The sequence below is a fragment of the Eucyclogobius newberryi genome, unplaced genomic scaffold, assembly GCF_026437365.1.
Source record: "Eucyclogobius newberryi isolate DKJ021-1_F unplaced genomic scaffold, fEucNew1.0.hap1 SCAF_7, whole genome shotgun sequence".
In the NCBI taxonomy this organism is placed as follows: Eukaryota; Metazoa; Chordata; class Actinopteri; order Gobiiformes; family Gobiidae; genus Eucyclogobius; species Eucyclogobius newberryi.
In genome coordinates, this window is record NW_027316389.1 from 34,646,500 (window position 1) to 34,664,000 (window position 17,501).

Consider the following 17,501-nt stretch of genomic DNA (forward strand, 5'->3'; position numbering starts at 1 on the left):
ATAGGGCACCAGGTGCTCCGAGGGGCCCATCAGTCTGACCAGGCAGTTTGGACTCAATGACACAATAGGCTATTTCTGCAGCAGCTGCACTGTTCCTTTTGCAATTAAACGCGGAGCATATTTAGTAGGCCTACTTTGTCTTTAGTTGTTTATCATTTTAAACTAACTCGAGTGACGTTGCCACTCTCTGTCTCCAAAGTGAGTTTCAGTGCAAAACGGTCTTTAGATGATGAAAATAGGCCTCATATCCAACTAGACACAGTGACAAAGAACGAATGAAACAAGACGGGCGATCCATCGAGCTGGCGCCTAGAACTGCAGAGCTGGCGCCTAGAACCGCAGGGCTGACACCGCGGCGTGCGTATGTTTTCATAAATGCAACAGAAAGCAACACCGCTATGTTAGGCATATTCTCTTGAAATAGGCATTACATTGTGGACACCACTTTTTAGAAGAGCCACCAGCTGAATCTTGTCCAGAAAACCATCTATAACCTACTCAGTCAGAAGGAAGGTTCTCGACTCCGTGACTAATTATATAATGCCCAAAAAAGTGTAAAATCAAAGTGTAACCTCAACACTTGCAAAATCAGTCACTTTTGGATCAGTCCTGCGTGTCCGGCTAAGCTCTGACGAAGTCCTGGAGACTCAGATCAGGGTCTCCTCTGGTTCTTTGAGTGCTGATCTTTGTGCAGGATTTAGTGTTTGAAGATGTTGAAGAGTCCAACGAACCAGCAGGATCCTGAGGTGTTTTCACAAGTAGGATTTGAGCATCTTCGGCATCTTCGCCATTGCCTGAATGCAGAAGAAAGAGGCAAAGGAGCCCAGTTTTGAGTGGCAGAATGAGTAAAAAATAATTTCTGAACAGGATGCAGTATCCCGATTTTAAACTTTAGATTAAATTAATTGCACAGTCCCAGGACAGTGCCCCGCAAGAACTTTAGTTGGCCTGCAATATTTGCCAACATTGATGTCGATGTGACAAGACAAAAAAGCGTATATTTTTTTACAATGTTTTTTCACAAGGGAGCTACAGGGAGAGCTCTATTACTTAGTGACTTAGTTCTGTTTAATTCACCATGTAACATACAATAATACATGTAACCTAAACGTAACACGTTGTGTAACATCCAGTTATAACATATAACCCAAATGTTACGAATTGAATAACATCCAATTATAACATTTAAACCAAGCAAATGTTATAATTACATGTAACAATGTAACACACACATAATCCACTGTGTAACAACCAGCAATAACATCCAACCCAAACCATTTCACCATAAACCTAAGCCTAAAATCGTATACAATCTTTTTACAGGTTATCACATAGATCGTAGTTCATTATGCACTTTTCTACCAAAGTCTTCAGAAACACAAAAACTGTTGATAGCCTCAACCTGATCTCTCTCTGATCGCTGCAGGCTCTTCATGGAAAGATCTGTGGAGGTCTTTCCCTGAAGTTGACCTCACGGTACAGCAAAGATTCTCTGACATGTTTAAGTGGAGAGTGTTTGTGTGTGTTTGAGAGTGAGTCTAGGGCATACACTTGACCCCTGACCTTTGCCACTTTTCTCCCTCAGGTTCCAACACTTCAAAGCTAATCAGCTTACTGCTTTGGGGTAACCACTCACTCATGGGTAGGAAGAGGCTATAGCAGCAATTAAAACTACATACTCAAGTCTTTAATTTTAGCGTGGGAAAACATCAGTCTAGTCTGAATTAAATCTTGGTTTTATCTTAGTTTAGTCAAGGTTTAGTCATTAGCTTTTTTCTACCGTTTTTACCCTGGTTTGTACTGGCTTCTCTCATGGAGTTCCATTTTAGTATTAGTTCGTTCTTGGTTTAGTGCCAACATAGTAGGTCTTGTTTAGTCCTGGTTTACCCTCGCAACATTCCTGGTTAATTCATCCAAAGTCTGGCTTTTACCGTTGTTATCTTTCTTAGGGAGTATACACCGGGTTTGATCCTGCTTTGAGTCCAGTTTAGTCCTCATATGCTGTAGATCTGTAGAACCTTATCAACATACAAATTATATTGACTGAAAGTTTTTTTTTTATTCATAGTATTATTTCTATTGTACATTGAGACAAGTGTGATATTGATAATATTCTTATTTGACATTTTGATGTAATAATTTCACTGTCTTTCTTATAAAAAGATCTTTTGGAATGTATAGTCCAATTATCAAAACACGATTATGAATTTGATAGTTGACTAGTCACGATTATTGTGATTAATCATTGCCACCCTTGTCTTTCTAATAACAATAATTCTACAGTTCATACAACCCTGCTGTTTTGCCTTTGTGTGCTGCACAGTTTCGGTGGGTGCATACTCTCCAGCTCGGCCTCTTATCCCTTGTCTCGAGGGAGTGGGCCGACACAGCTGCACAATCGCACAGTCCAGATAGTATCGGGGAATTTGTTCAGCTTTCACTAATTCTTCATAATAAATCTGCCTCTTTCTCTTTATCAACATGGGAATTAGAGGCCTGCATGTGCTTGTTCTAAACACCGCTGCACGCTGCAAAACTAAAAGAACGTCTTGTGAATGTTAAATACATTTTTATGAAAAATACATTCGAGACTCGACCTGAAAATGGACAAATTCAACAAAATGGTACAGTTTTTTTGGACTTCATATTTTTCTGTTTTATGTTCTGTTTTTGTTCTGTTTTTTTAGATAATAACAAAAAATAAAGAAAAAAATATATAATCATGTTTTATAACCAGAAACACACTTGCTAATAGTTTCATTCACACATTTAAATCCAAATGACTGAGCTTGTCTCTTTTGATTTCATTTGGGCTGCACACTTCTGCTTGAGCCAAACTCAAACAGAACTGTGCAATCAGATTTGTTTTATTTGACATGTGAATCAGGAGCAAAATCAATCTTCTCTCACCTTAGTTTAACAATGTTCTATGATGACTGATTCTGCTGAAATTAGATTTTTACTCAAATTAGTTATACAGGATTTTTCCTTTTCATCATGGCCATAAGAGTGTAGTAACTAAATAGTAGAGAACACAATTTTGATACATACAAGTTGGTCTATTCCAAAATGGGTCTATGGTAGAAAAGGTCTTAAAGGTTCTGCACCATGAGTTGAGTTACGAGAAATAATCACACAGTAATTACAAGCAGAACTAAGCAACTTTAGCGATATAGCTCCCCCTGCAGCTCCCTTGTGAGACTACACTGTCAGAGAACAGACATAAAGGTGTATTTGTTGCTGTTTCTTGTTGTTGTTGTTGTTCTATGGAAATAAGGCATTATAATCACATATAAAACATTTAAATTGCCAAATATTTCAAAGGTGTGGTTTGTTCGGGCTGATAATGACTGAAGCTTTTCAATAAAACAGTGTCCAGATGAATACCTGGACAACCTACTACATACTGGATACAACAGAACATTCTAAAATAATCAGTCAAATAAATAAGAATTTGAATACATCAGGGTTTTTTTTCCAGTGGAGAGAGGGGGATGCAGATGCCAGGTCTGGAGGGGAGTGCGTGCCGAAACCCAGACAAGGACAAGCACGGACCCTGGTGTTATACCAATAACTCAGCCATACCATGGGACTATTGCAATATAAAGCAATGTGAGTATAACCTTTACGCCACATACATTATTGATTTTCTTATTGATCGTCTAGAATTCCTCACAAACTTAAGAAAGTAAAGCAACTTTTCTCATATAAAGGCATAAATAAAGGCTTATCGTATATGTATATGTATATATATTCCATTCCTCAAGTGTCCAATCTTTATGCTCTTTAGCAAACTGACGGTTAGCCTTACAGATGAGTGTTTTTTTTTTTTAATACGCAGCTGTTCTGTCCCAATCCCGTAAGTTAAATGCTCATACTTTCCATATCAAACAAACCTTGGAGTTCTACTTTTGTTTTTCTTTGATTTGATTAAAACTGCATTGGACAGTTCTTAACCCGATTTTAGTCGTTTCTGCTTCTCCTTAGATCAGAATCAGAATCATAGGTTTATTGCCCTTGTCAATGAACAAGATGCACAAACTAGAAACTTGCTTTGGCATTAAGGTGCAACGTACAACAATGAATAATAAAAATAGCAAAATATATATAAAAAAATGCATGCATACAAATTTAAACTTAAAGAAATCTGTTTAAAAAGCGCAATTGTATACATGTTTACTGTTTTTGCCATGTATGATGAATAACTGCTTTCTCCTTGTTTTTTCGTTTTTTGTATTTTTCACATTTTCCACAAAAAGTTACCTTTTCCCCCATATTACGCAATCATAATTCTTGCTGCGAGAAATTATTAGAAGACAAACTGATAACGATTACAGCAACATATATGCAACAACCTAAAACGTTAAAGTCAAAATGCAGTTTTGATTTAGTCATGGTTAAGTCCTGGTTCAGTCCTGCTTTAGTCTTTGTTTAGCTTTGGTTTAGTCCTGCTTTAATCTCAGTTTAAGATAAGATTAGATATTCCTTTATTGTCCCACATGGGGAAATTTCATTGATGCAACGCAGGTAGATACAGAAGAAAAGAACAGATAACTTATAGGAAGTTTGAAAAAACACTCTCAGTAGAAGATCTCCTATAAACAAAAACTCCCATAGACAAAACCTCATAGACAAAACCTTTGGGTCAGTCCCGGTAAAGTTTTTAAATCAGTGTCAAGACGTGTCAGATCATGGCATGTCAAAAGATATGAAATTCCCATGAGAACGTTGTATAGAAGTGAAAGTATCATAATAACTGAATCCACATGGGACAGAACAGCGCACATACTGTACACGTGAAGACCCTGCTGGACCTGCTTTTGATTTGCATGTTAGACCGGAGTGTCCCTGGAGGGAAATCTATTGGCTGCTTTGACACATCCATCACAAGCCACCTGGGCGACCTGTCAGACGCAGTGTGGGGTCTTTTTCCACATCTAAAGCCGGGATGTAGTCCATCTCACAGGGCTGCAGATGTCAGTGAATTACCAGGATAGTCATTCAAATAAGATGGAGTTAAAATGATGCCCACAACTGTGTAATAACTGCTGTTTGTCTGCTCCACAGGTAAGATTCCACAGAACACCATTCCCCTGGGTAAGTGTCACTCTGCATTCTTATGATGCAACTAAAAGTATTCTATCTCATGGTTTAATACACAATGCATCACTAAACATATGTAAAACATATTTATAGACAGACGTAGAGAGACATACTTATTATGTGAAAAAGGTGGATGCAAAAAAAACTTTTGAAATGGTTTATTTGAGTTTGAGCTTGTAGTTCTGTCCTGGTTTAAACTCTACTTTCATAGTTGACATCAGTTTTTTTTTGGTCCCGATCCGATTCTGAGTCATTTGATTTTGAGTATCTGCCGATACCGAGTCCCGATCCGATACTTCTGTGACACATTTAAAAAATGCACAAATGCAACATAAACTGGTTGTCCCCAGTTTTTATTTTATTTCTTAACACTTTAACAGTGCACCTTTCTTTGAGGTAGCTTGAATAAGAAATGAATAATGCAAAATTTGAATTAAATAAAAATTGCAGCTCAACTTAAAATACCCAGCAGGCATGTAAACAAATAATTAAAGTGTAAAATGTCGTGATCCATTCATGCGTTATACGGAGGTGAGAGACTTCTACTACGGTTTTCATGTTGAATAATACGCTTGAAATGTATAGCGCTGATGTATAGCCCTGCCCAGTAATCTCCTGACCGTAGTACAGAGGCTGAGCAGGCATATGACTCGTTTGCAACACAATTTTATTTAATTATCTGAACCAGAATGCAGAGAGCCTACGGACCGGCAGCGGCAGACACACGCACACCCGAAAACACAACGAAAAACACCAACACACTTCCGGGCTACCCACAATGCCCTCCTCTCTCTTAAAGGGCCAGCCAGGCTGGTAACGCTAATAAGAGTAAAATGTATATCCGATCACTGATCGGGATGCAACATCCGATTTCGATCAAGTCTGAAACTATGTGATCGGGCCCGATTTCCGATCACATGATCGGATCAGGACATCCCTAGTTAACATTGTAATGCATCAAATCCCATGACTGCTACGGTCAATTTTGGTATGTCCCCAAGTAAATGCACTAGGACAATGTGTGCAGTATGTGTCCTTTCATGCTCTAAAGGACACATATTAGGCTAAAGTGGCTTTTAACCATGCAAACCTGGAATTGTATTTAGATTCATTCACAGTTGTTTCCTAATCTTGTTTATGAGCTTGACTTCTCTACTCCTTCTTGAGCCTCAGAAAAAAACTCCCAGATTTGCAACATTAAAGGTAGAGATCTGGAGGTCTCCTGTGCTGTTTTTACGAGTATTTCTGCCTCAAATTGTGTACATTACAACTGCATGCTAACATAAGCATGGTCGGGCATGCTAGCTTTTGTTTCTTTCCCCATGGTAATGCCACTGTAAGGCTCTGAGTGAGTGACAGCTGGATTCAACCAATTACAGTGAAGCGTTTATATTATTAACATTTTCAAAGCAATAGAAACATAAACAATATTTGTTCCTGATAAAATTGAAAGTTTGATCTGGCTCCAAGAGAATTGTGAAAATACAGTTTGCCACGTTACTCTTAATATCAGTGTGAAATATCTTAAAATATTTCAATGCCTAATATAATATATGGAAACAAGTGAATGTACCGTAATCCTTCATTCGTTCAGGAGTGTTCCATTGTAGAAGAAGATTCAGTTGTAGCTTGAGAACTCAGATATTTATCTTACTCATAATAGCGGTTTAATAGCTGTCTGAGTTCACAGACTAGATCTGTAGATTGAGAATGACTCTTGAATGAGAGTCGAAAAGTTTTGGTTTTCTATTTTCTAAACAGTGTCCAGATGATACAAATCAATATTTTTCTACATTATCGCAATATCACAACTGCCGATATATTCTCCATCCTCCTTGATGATTGAACTTGCAATCACTGTTTTAGCTGTTGCACGATGAATCCACATGTTTCGTCCTCTGCGTTGACCTACTGCAGTAAATGTAGACTTTCCCATGTAACTCTCGTTTGTTGGTGTCTTTATGGGCAGTTATAGATTCCATATAGAGCCATTAATTACAGCTTTATAATAACTCAAACCGGGAAACACAAACTCGACCGTTTCAACAGCACCCATGTGTCTGTCCAACATCTCCATAATCACCCAAATTAACGACTCTATCACATCTCGTTAGCTTTTATCCTCTGTACAATTATAATTACGGTAAATCACGGTCTATACGGCACCTGCGAGGACAATACGCTATCCTTTTTACGCTCGTATGACAGCTTTATACCGTAGATGGAGATATGAAAATCATAGTAAGTTACATGACGGTTTGCAAATGGTGGAGCCAGCTGCAAACCCAAACTGGAGCCACTCCTGGAGCATCGGCGCGCTTGGCTGTCCATCAAAACTAATAATAGCAATTCCATAATTATAGAGCGCTGCTGCACTTTTTTTGCCGATTAAAAGTCGGCACAGCATTGGTCGTTTTCAGATCTTTCATGTCAATTGAAGCAGGCAATGGCGGTGATAAATCCTGATCAGGTGATAAACCCTACATCAGAAAAGTTACATAATGCACCAAGAAGCAGGTTTTCTGTGGTTGAACTCTTTTGGCACATACAATGCCAAAATGACTTGAACTTTTAACCATATTCAAATATTATTCCCTCATCAAAAACATGCTTGGACTTGCATTTTGCTTCATTCACGTTTGTTTGACAAATCCTTTTTTGTATGACCTCTTCCTCTGAGCCTCGGAAAACACTCAAATTTCCAAATTTTTGCCATCATAGTTTGATCTCTAAGACATCCGGTGCTGTTTTTAGTCCGTGGATCACCACTAAACTTGTTCTGAGCATTTCTACCTGAAAATCATGTTCATTGTAACTGCGTAATTACATTAGCATGTCAGAGCAAGCTAGCTTTTGTTTTTCTACCCATGTGAAGTCCCTTTGCAGCCAGTAGACGGAGTTCTAATACAAATTCTGATAAGGAACGCCTTATAGAAAGTAAGGTGTGATTTTGGTAAATACAGTATTTTAAGTTCTACCACGTGAGATATCAAATTATACTCATATTTATAACAACACAAAACATGTATTTGTGTTGTTTAAAAGTGCACTCTGTAACGCTGAAGAATAGAATAAATTACAGCTGTACCTTTTCATTTTCTTCACTATAAATGGAGGCAACTGGTTATTTTTTTGAGTCCAGAATCATTTAAAAAAGATCCAGACTAGTCAAGTGTTCACAAAAAGGAATAAAGAAATGAAAGGATACTGGTGTTTGTGAAAGTTTAATTTAAAGCTTTTGACATGGTATTGGTATTGTTACTACTGTGGGAAGTACAGTTTTACAAAAGGTCACAAAAGGCAAAAAGAACATTCAGGCACTCAAAACCCAAAGAAAACGTCTTATTTTGTAGAAAAAACAAATTCAAATTCATTCCAATTCATTCCGAATGTAATTGTTTTCCATTTTACGCCTTGATTCTATTTCCATCCGGTAACGTGTTTGTGTTTGTTGTGCAGGGGAGCTGTCGTCCGTGGGTTGCTTCATCCACAAGAGGCCCAGGATTGTGGGAGGCAGTCCAGTGAGCATCACAGAGGGCAGCTGGATGGTCAGCATACAGAAAGGGTAAAACTCATCGTGTGGACAACTCTCAATGAGCTCTAAACTGATCTGCAGATGCACTGAGACGGAATGTACTGGGTTATGTCCTCTTTATGGTTTTTAAAATACTGTATATTCCGCACTATAAGGCACACTTAAAGCCTTTAATTTTCTCAAAAAACAACAGTGTGCCTTTTAATCAAAGTGCGCCTTATATATGGATTTATTCTGGTTGTGCTTACTGACCTCGAAGCGATTTTGTGTGGTACACGTTTTGTTTCGTTTAATGCGCCTTATAGTCCGGTGCACCTTATATATGAAAAGTGATCAAAAATAGGCCATTCATTGACCACTTATAATCACCTTATACTGCGGAAAATACAGTAATCACTTAACAAACTTTGTCTGTAAAGCACTGCAGTACATCTATTAATAACAGGCCAAAACCCAGTTGCACCTGCAGCGATTATAACAAGTAAAAATGTATTCCATAAGGTCTAGTTTTAAAGTCATCATCATCATTAAAGGCACGTTGTGCTAAGTTGACTTTTAGGAGCTTTAAACCATGTTATAGTTGTTTCCTTTCTCATTAAACCACTCAGAGTTGTATTTAGTGATTTGTGCATGTTTCAGTGATATTAATTCTCCTGCATTCAAGACGCAGTTTTAATGATTTATAGTTTCAAATGTTTTATTTATTTTCGAATGTTTTTCAATAATAAAGAACAAAAACTAAAATAAAAAAACAAGTAGATCAAGACACAGACCGCGAAAAGATGAAAAGAAAATAGAATATATACTATATAGACCGTAAATATTCATCCCCTTTGTCCCCTTTTGTACCTGTTCCGATGTCCGGCCAATTGGTCCATTTTCAAATTCAGTCCCTGTCATCAATCTCCTTGTTATTTCTTTTTTTTTTTTTTTTGCTTCAGCCAAAAGTACATTCCATCTATCATTTCCATGGTTGGAGTTTTACATCAGAGATGCACAGTTTTTTTTTAAAGTCAAATGGAATGTCAGTATTGAAAACAGTGTGCAGTGCCTCTTTATACTCAGTAGGGGAGCGCCAAAATATCGATATGGCGATATATCGCGATATTTACTCCCACAATCGATTCTCGTCAAGTATCGATATTTTAATGTTGTAAAAAGCCGCTATAAATGGCTCTATTCACCGTGCCTTTGTTGAGACACTTCTTTGGAGGTAGCTCGTACACGGACACGGAAATGCCATCAGATGAGGAAAACAAAAGTGAGACGCGAGACCATGGCTCTATAATATTATAGATCCATGGTCTCGCGTCTCACATTATGCGGGTATGTTCTTGTATAACGCACACACTGCTAGACTGGGGAGGCAAACAAACTGCTAATTTAAACTGTAAACTTTTATAAACTTAGATGGCGAACTCCGACGCACCAAACTATTTCTTATCTCTCACCCTCGCTCCGCTTGCCGTTGGTCTAGGCTCCGCCCCTTAAAGGGCCAGCATGACAGTCTCTCATGGAGCCTTATTAACAAGGCCGTGGCTGCAGAGCCGCGGCGCGGTCAAATGGCCAAGCAGTTTCAGGAACCGCGGCACTGCCATATAGCCTCATGGCTAACCCTAACCTTAACCTTAACCCTAACCCTAACCCTAACCCTAACCCTAACCCTAACCCTAACCCTAACCCTAACCTTAACCTTAACCTTAACCTTAACCTTAACCTTAACCTTAACCCTGACCCTGACCCTGACCTTAACCTTAACCTTAACCTTAACCTTAACCTTAACCCTAACCCTAACTCTAACCCTGACCCTGACCCTGACCCTAACCCTGACCCTGACCCTAAACCTTGATCCTGACCCTAACCCTGATCCTGACCCTGATCCTGATCCTGACCCTGATCCTGACCCTGACCCTAACCTTAACCCTAACCTTAACCTTGACCCTGACCCTAACCCTGATCCTGACCCTAACCTTAACCCTAATCTTAAACGGCGCGGTCAATTGGCGCAGCAGTTTCAGGAGCCGCGACACAAAATAACATGGCAGTTTCGGCCGCGCGCCGCGGCTCTGTAGACACTCCCTATTAACAAATAGGATACAAGTTGTTTGTTTATCGTTGTGTTTAGAAAAAAAAAAAAAAATTGAGATACATTTACAAATAATAAGTATTTCTTTAAACATATAAACATATATATTATAGACAATATATCGATAATCGCAGTATCGCCATATCACAATATTATCGTATCGTGAGCCGTGTATTGTGTATTGTATCGTATCGTGAGGTACCCAGTGATTCCCAGCCCTAATACTCAGTCCTGTTTTTATGAATAAAGGTGTACCACATACTGTACACGTTAAAATAATGCATATAAAAAATAATCAAAATCTATCAACATATCAGCCAATGAAAGGACACAAAGTACTGCATTTCTAGTCCTTTGTCTGACTGCAGTTGTTTCTTGCTGTCTGCAGGTCCATGCACTGGTGTGGGGGCTCGCTGATCCGAGAGGAGTGGGTCCTGACTGACCAGCAGTGCTTCTCCTCATGGTTCGTCTACTTAACATTAGATATAATTAAGATAAAGTGACTAACGTTACTTTCCCTTGCCTGCAGTGTCCCAGACCTGAGTGAGTACAGGGTGTGGCTGGGCATCTCCAGTGTAGAGGAGGAAGCACCTGATTGGTCAAGAGGACAGGAAGTCAGCATTGCTCATGTGATATGTGGACCGGACGGCTCCAGCCTGGCCCTCATACGCCTCTCCAAGTGAGTGCTCCAAACAACAGGGAGTTTAATTTACTTTTTATCTAGTTATTTTGAATTTATTACTATGAAAAAAATCTATTCTCCAGCTGAAGGCAAGTTTTACATTTGTTAAATGTAAAACTTGCAAAAATGCAAAAAGCGCAGACCTCTAAAAGAAGCTGTCCACTCTGGTTCTAAAGCTCATGTTAGAGAGCTGAGCATGAACGGGCCTCTGAACACGGCCAGAGACTGAGCAGCTGCTGGAGAAGAAGAACCATGCTTCCCATGCAGTACTGCTCAGCGGCCTATAGAGGCCACTAAAAGACACAGTGAGTTCAGCCAAGTTCAGCAGCAGAAGTGAGGGGAAAACTGGCTTATTTGGGGATATTTAGGCCAACTCATATATAGTTGTGACACACAGGATTTTATTGGCAAATCACTGATTGCCTTGATTGCCCTGACCGCACGTCACTGCCCAAACCATGTTCCTCCTGCAGGGTTCTATGTTAGGTTTGTTTGAATGCTTGTTGTTGTCAGCCTTCTCTCTCTTCGAACTCTTGTGCTCACGTTGGGCGGCGGCAACTTTTCTGTTAATCTCTTGGCTGTGATTGTGAAAGCACGGATAATGAGTGCATTTGCATACATTTGCGTTATTATCAGTGCTGGGCAGGATTTTTGATTCAATCCGAAACCATGTAATACCATGACACGTATTGTGATATTGATCTGAAACCAATATCAACGAGTCGTGAAATGCATTGAAACTCATCTACAAGGAATACTTTTCCCATGGCATGCTCACCGGAGGTCGCAGCATCGTGGCTTCGATTCTGGCCAAATGTCGCTACCTTTTCTCTCCCCCATTCACGCTACACCTGTCCTGCCGATTAAAGCCTTCGGGCCAGGGCTATATTTATTTATATTAAAGTATAACGTGTGCAGAAAACCTAAAACAAATATCAAAAATTAAAGAAAAACTATATTTTAAGCTAATGCCTTTTTTAATATTTCTGCATGAATACTGAGACTGTCCGATGCCTCTGACGTATCAATATACAAGTATCGATATTTGCGACCATCACAAGTTGCTTCTGCGCCTACATAACTCCTTAATTCTCTGATCATTTCCTTTAATTTTGATACATTCTCAAGTTACCAAATTTGGATTTTTAAGTTTCAAATAAAATAGTAAGTAAAAGAGAGAATAGATGGAAACATGTGAATTTGACAATGCCCATAGTTGAATTTCAAGTGTTATTTAGAACAAGTATGATGGCTGGTTATAATGCTGTGGCTGGCTGTTGTACATTTTTGTGGAAGTGTGTTTCTGAAGTGTCCTGCCCGTCCTCAGGCCCGCCCTCCCCGCAGACACGGTCCACACCATCCAGCTGCCCGTGGCCGGCTGCTCCATCCCTGAGGGCACCATGTGTAGGATGTACGGCTGGGGAGAGACCAAAGGTACACGCAGCTCATGTTCTATTCTCTCTGTTTGCTCCTGCCCCTGGACTGTGTGCCGAGCAGGGGGCAGAGGTCAGGAGGATGTCATCAGGGAGGTTCTCTGTCTGGTACTGCAATTAGGAGAATGTCAGGAGAACATTTTAAACCAGGATTAACTGGCTCAGAGTGAACTATCAGAGAAACGTGGTCAGAAGTGCAGTTGCAAAAGGTCCATCTAATGTGGCTGCCATTTTGAATATACCTGCACTGCAAAAAAGAGGTCATGGCCTTAATTAAAACAGCCCAAATTCATAATCTTAATATGGATTAAAATGAATGCCTTCACCTGTCAAACCTTTGGACACACCTTCTCATTGTGTGTTTTTCTTTATATTTACTACTATCAACATTGTAGAGACTGAAGACATCAAATATGAAGCAAGACGTAAGGAATATGTAGCAAAGAAATACATTTTAAATAAGCTTCATGATAAAGTCCAAACTCTTGATTTGTAGTGTATTTGACAGAAAATATTTGACTGGTGGCACGGTGGCCGAGTCTCCTCACAGCCAGACGGTTGCAGGTCTGACTCCCTTGCTGTTTGGAGTTTGCACATGTTTCTATCTGTGTCTGCGTGGGGTTCTTCTGGGCTCCGGTTTTCCCATCGACCCGAAACATGCACCATACGTCAAATCCTCCAAGACCAGACCAAGATGTGGAGCTGGTCCCTGGGCGCTGCTCTGTGGGGCCACTGTGCCTCACAAGCTGCCCCAGTGCCATTATAGCGAGGGCCAAATACACAGGACACATTTGTCGGGGGACAATAATGTGTACCTTAAACTTGCAATATTATTTAGATTGAAAGATACATTTGCCTCAAAATAATTTGACTAGAAATGCATTGAAAAAAGGAAACATTTTTTAGTAACTACACTTTTATTAGCCTTCAAACTAAATTGTTATTTATAATGTATTATTTATAAGTGATCTGTTCTGTTCTTCTGTATCTGCCTCTGTATCTTCCTGCGTTGCACCAATGAAATTTCCCCATGTGGGACAATAAAGGAATATCTTATCTTAGCTTATCTTATAATGGACAAAACTCTTTAATCTTAGTGGTTACTAAACCTGACTCCTTAATTTACTATTTCTTCATAATTAATTTTTTGTCAATGTTTTATCAAGGCTAATTAAGGTGTAGTTATTATAAAGTGAGAATTAAGTAAAATAATGTTGGTCCATCAAGAACATACGTTTGAACTGGTCAAAACTAGTGAAATATACATCCTGAATAAGCAATAACTCTTCTAGATACAAACAGAATGTGGTTCTGGAGACACTTTTTGAACTGACAATTATGTTTTTAAGGACATCTCAAATATTATCAAGATTCTAGCCCTTTATTTTGAGCAGGAAAATAAAACTCAGTGGTCTCCTCTTGCAGGCACGGGCCACGACGAGGTGCTGAAGGCGATCAACCTGCCCATCGTGAACAACGAGAGGTGTCAGAATCTGCACAAAGGAAGCCTGAGAATCGACAACAACAAGATCTGTGCAGGAGGGAGGAAGAATGAAGGCGTGTGTGAGGTAAAAGCTGTGCTCATGCTTTGAACAGGGACTGTAGCATTTTGGAAAGACATTAGCAGCATGGCAGTTGTCAACAGGATGCATAACCAATATACATAATTAAAGGTTTGTTACCATGGGATAAAGTAAAATCTGTTTTGCCCCAGTACAGATATATTGTAAAAGCATCCACAGTATTTGGCTGAAAATGAGTCCACATCACTAAAGTGTTTTAATTAGAGCTGGGTTTCGATTCAAATTTCAAGAATCGATTCGATTCCGATTTTCACATTTCAAAATCGATTTTTTTCGATCCCATCCGATTCGCTCCGATTTCGATCTGATTTCCGATTCGATCCGATTTCGATTCGATCCGGGGGTTATCTACCTTCAAGAAAGATAATCCAGGAGTCCTGAATTATTTTTCTTGAAGGTAGATTGAAGTTCACTGAGGGAAATGTAGAAAAGAATTTAAATTTTTTAAAAAAAGAAGAACATTTTTTTAATTTAAATAAAAAAAAAAAAAGATGTACGAATCGATAATCGGTCATTAATATGCGAATCGATTAAAAATCGGAAAATCGATTATTTCAACCCAGCTCTAGTTTTAATCTCCTCGAAACAGGGAGTGCACTGTTAGAATGCTAATGTTTATTAGCTCAGAGAGTGGTGAAAAGTGTTTCCAAACTCATGGCAGTGAATAATTAGGATGCTCTGAATGTGTTGGACAAGTGAGTGATACATGGTGAATGCTGCAAAGAGTTTCAAATTAAGTAGGTCTATTTTTCACATTTTATGACGGTAAAAAGCATGTATAGCGTCTTTAACTATGTGGATTTCCCGGAACTAAATCCGGACCGGACCAGGACAAAACCAGGACCAAACCGAGTCACCAGGTTAAACGCACACTTGGGTATCTGGGTATATCAATGTACAGTTCTATGTTTGTCATCCCTAGACTGCAACTGTTTTAAAGAGACAACATTATAAAATACAGCAAAAACGACTCTGGATATGTTGAGCTGAAAACTACATAGTTAACAACACAAGAGATGGAGAATCTAATAATAATTCTCCATCTCTTTTACTAAACGAGACCAGCGCTTAATCCAATCAGATTTAGAAATATCTCCTGTGTGAATTTACAGACATAAGCGCCTGGGCCTAAATCTTTCTGCAAATGGGGTTTGATCTAAATCTCTAACAAATGTGCTGTAAATCCATCGGCTTAATACTGGAGGCTGGGTAAACACACAGGCAGGGCCGGTTGCTGTGCGTTTCATCAGTGATCAAAGTGTGTGTGCGTTCAGAGAGAAGAGAGCTGTGAAGCCTGTCTGTGCTGTCAACTGCTTCCATGGCCTTTTTCTGTCAATCTGTAAAATGCTTATAAAGAAGAAAACAGGAACTTCCGGTTATGGCGGCGCTTTGAGTTGATGCACCCACACCTCTGCTGCAAAACTTAAAAGCCTTAAAAGCCTTAAAATCATGGTTTGACCCACCTAATCCCAAAGAAGAAGAGCAAGGGATGCTTAAAAACAAGGAAGGCACACGTCTGGTAACAACACGGGACCAAGGCAAACAAGGCTGACTGTCCACGGCCCCATTGGAACACAGCCCGCATCGCAAGCTAACGAAGCTAACGAGGCTAACATGAGGCAGGGAACTTCTTTGCATCGGAAGTAGGAGATAATATAACTAATCATCAGTTATTGCTCAAGATGTCCAAAATAAGACGCCAAACGCAGCATGTCGTGGAGTCTTTTAGAGCCGAGGTGAGGGCTGCCATGGGCCCGGCTGGATCTGCTGCAGGAGCCGCTGAGCTGAAAGCAGCGGGAGTAACCGCGGCAGGTCGATGTGAATGGCACACTGAACCCAAACAAACAAACAAAATTAACAAATATTTTTATATTTACAAGGGACACATTTGAATGACTCTGAATATAAAAACTAAAATGTCCTATAAATCATCACACAAGGGCAAACATAGAAATGGAGTTGCAATTTTGATTTCAAACACACAAATTATTTCATATAAGCTTTTGATACAGTATTTACTCTCACTAGGAAGAGAAAACTACATTTACAACAACAACATTTACTCAAGTAAGAGTACTACTGTGTCAAATACATTACTCGTGTAGGAGTAAAAGTATGGTGTCCGACAACTAGCCACCTTTGTCCATCTTGAATCTCAAAACACCGCTTTGTTTCTTGGGTTTCCAGCGGGACTACGGCGGGCCCCTGGTGTGTCGGGACGGGGACATCCGGGTGATCGTGGGCGTGAGCGTGCACGGCAGAGGCTGCGCACGGACCAACCAGCCGGCCATCTTCATCAACGTGCCCTTCTACACGCAGTGGATCTACAAGGTCTTCAAGCACTACCCCAACCCAGAGCTGGTCTAGTCCGGACCCCGAAGGGACCAGAAGAACCAGACTGAACTCTACTGTAGGACTCTGCTGCTGCTCTGGTGGTGCTCGGGAAAGACTGCTGTGGTAAAACATGCAACGAGAACAGAGATGAATGTATTGTCGATGGGATAAAAAAATTGTAAAATCATTCTGCTTAAAGTAATCCATTCACACGGTCACAAATCATGTTCTAAATTGTTAAGAATGAAAAAGTATTTTTTATCATTTTAGCTTCTACAGAAAATAGTGCCTTTGAATCTTTTGGGTTAAATACAGTGCCATCCATGAATATAGTGCCAAGAGGTTTGATTTTTTTAATACTTAGGAATAATTGAGTTGTGTAAAACATTAGAAATTAACAGAAACAAATAGAATAAAATTAAACGCCAAATTGCATGTCAAAAGAATAACATACAAACATAGAAGTGTGGATACATGTATTTCGTCACTCATCCAAATAGTTTCTTCAGTTCTAACGTGGTTCTTCTGCCCTGTATATGTCTGAAGGGAGGAGCCAACTACACTGACACTAACACACCTAAATTGTTAAGTACTTTTTGTGAGTTAAGTCCATTGAGACACATGAGGAACTGAAGAAACTGCCTGGATGAGTGGTGAAATACCTGGACGACGGCGGGATTACACAGACACAGAAAAATAAATTGATTCAAATAAACTAAATCACATACAAATTTAAATGTATACA

The 17,501-nt window shown here is 39.5% G+C and overlaps 1 protein-coding gene across 1 annotated transcript in view; it reads left to right on the forward strand.

Moving 5' to 3' along the window:
- Positions 1-17,022, forward strand: part of hgfb (hepatocyte growth factor b) — an 89,058-nt gene extending 72,036 nt beyond the window's left edge. Inside the window, exons 11-18 of the mRNA XM_072435695.1 lie at positions 3,482-3,612; positions 5,068-5,097; positions 8,563-8,668; positions 11,113-11,187; positions 11,254-11,403; positions 12,734-12,840; positions 14,265-14,407; positions 16,610-17,022. Coding sequence (XP_072291796.1) covers positions 3,482-3,612; positions 5,068-5,097; positions 8,563-8,668; positions 11,113-11,187; positions 11,254-11,403; positions 12,734-12,840; positions 14,265-14,407; positions 16,610-16,789 — 922 coding nt within the window. The 3' untranslated portion in view covers positions 16,790-17,022. The remainder of the gene's footprint in view (positions 1-3,481; positions 3,613-5,067; positions 5,098-8,562; positions 8,669-11,112; positions 11,188-11,253; positions 11,404-12,733; positions 12,841-14,264; positions 14,408-16,609) is intronic.
- The last annotated feature ends 479 nt before the right edge of the window (positions 17,023-17,501 follow it).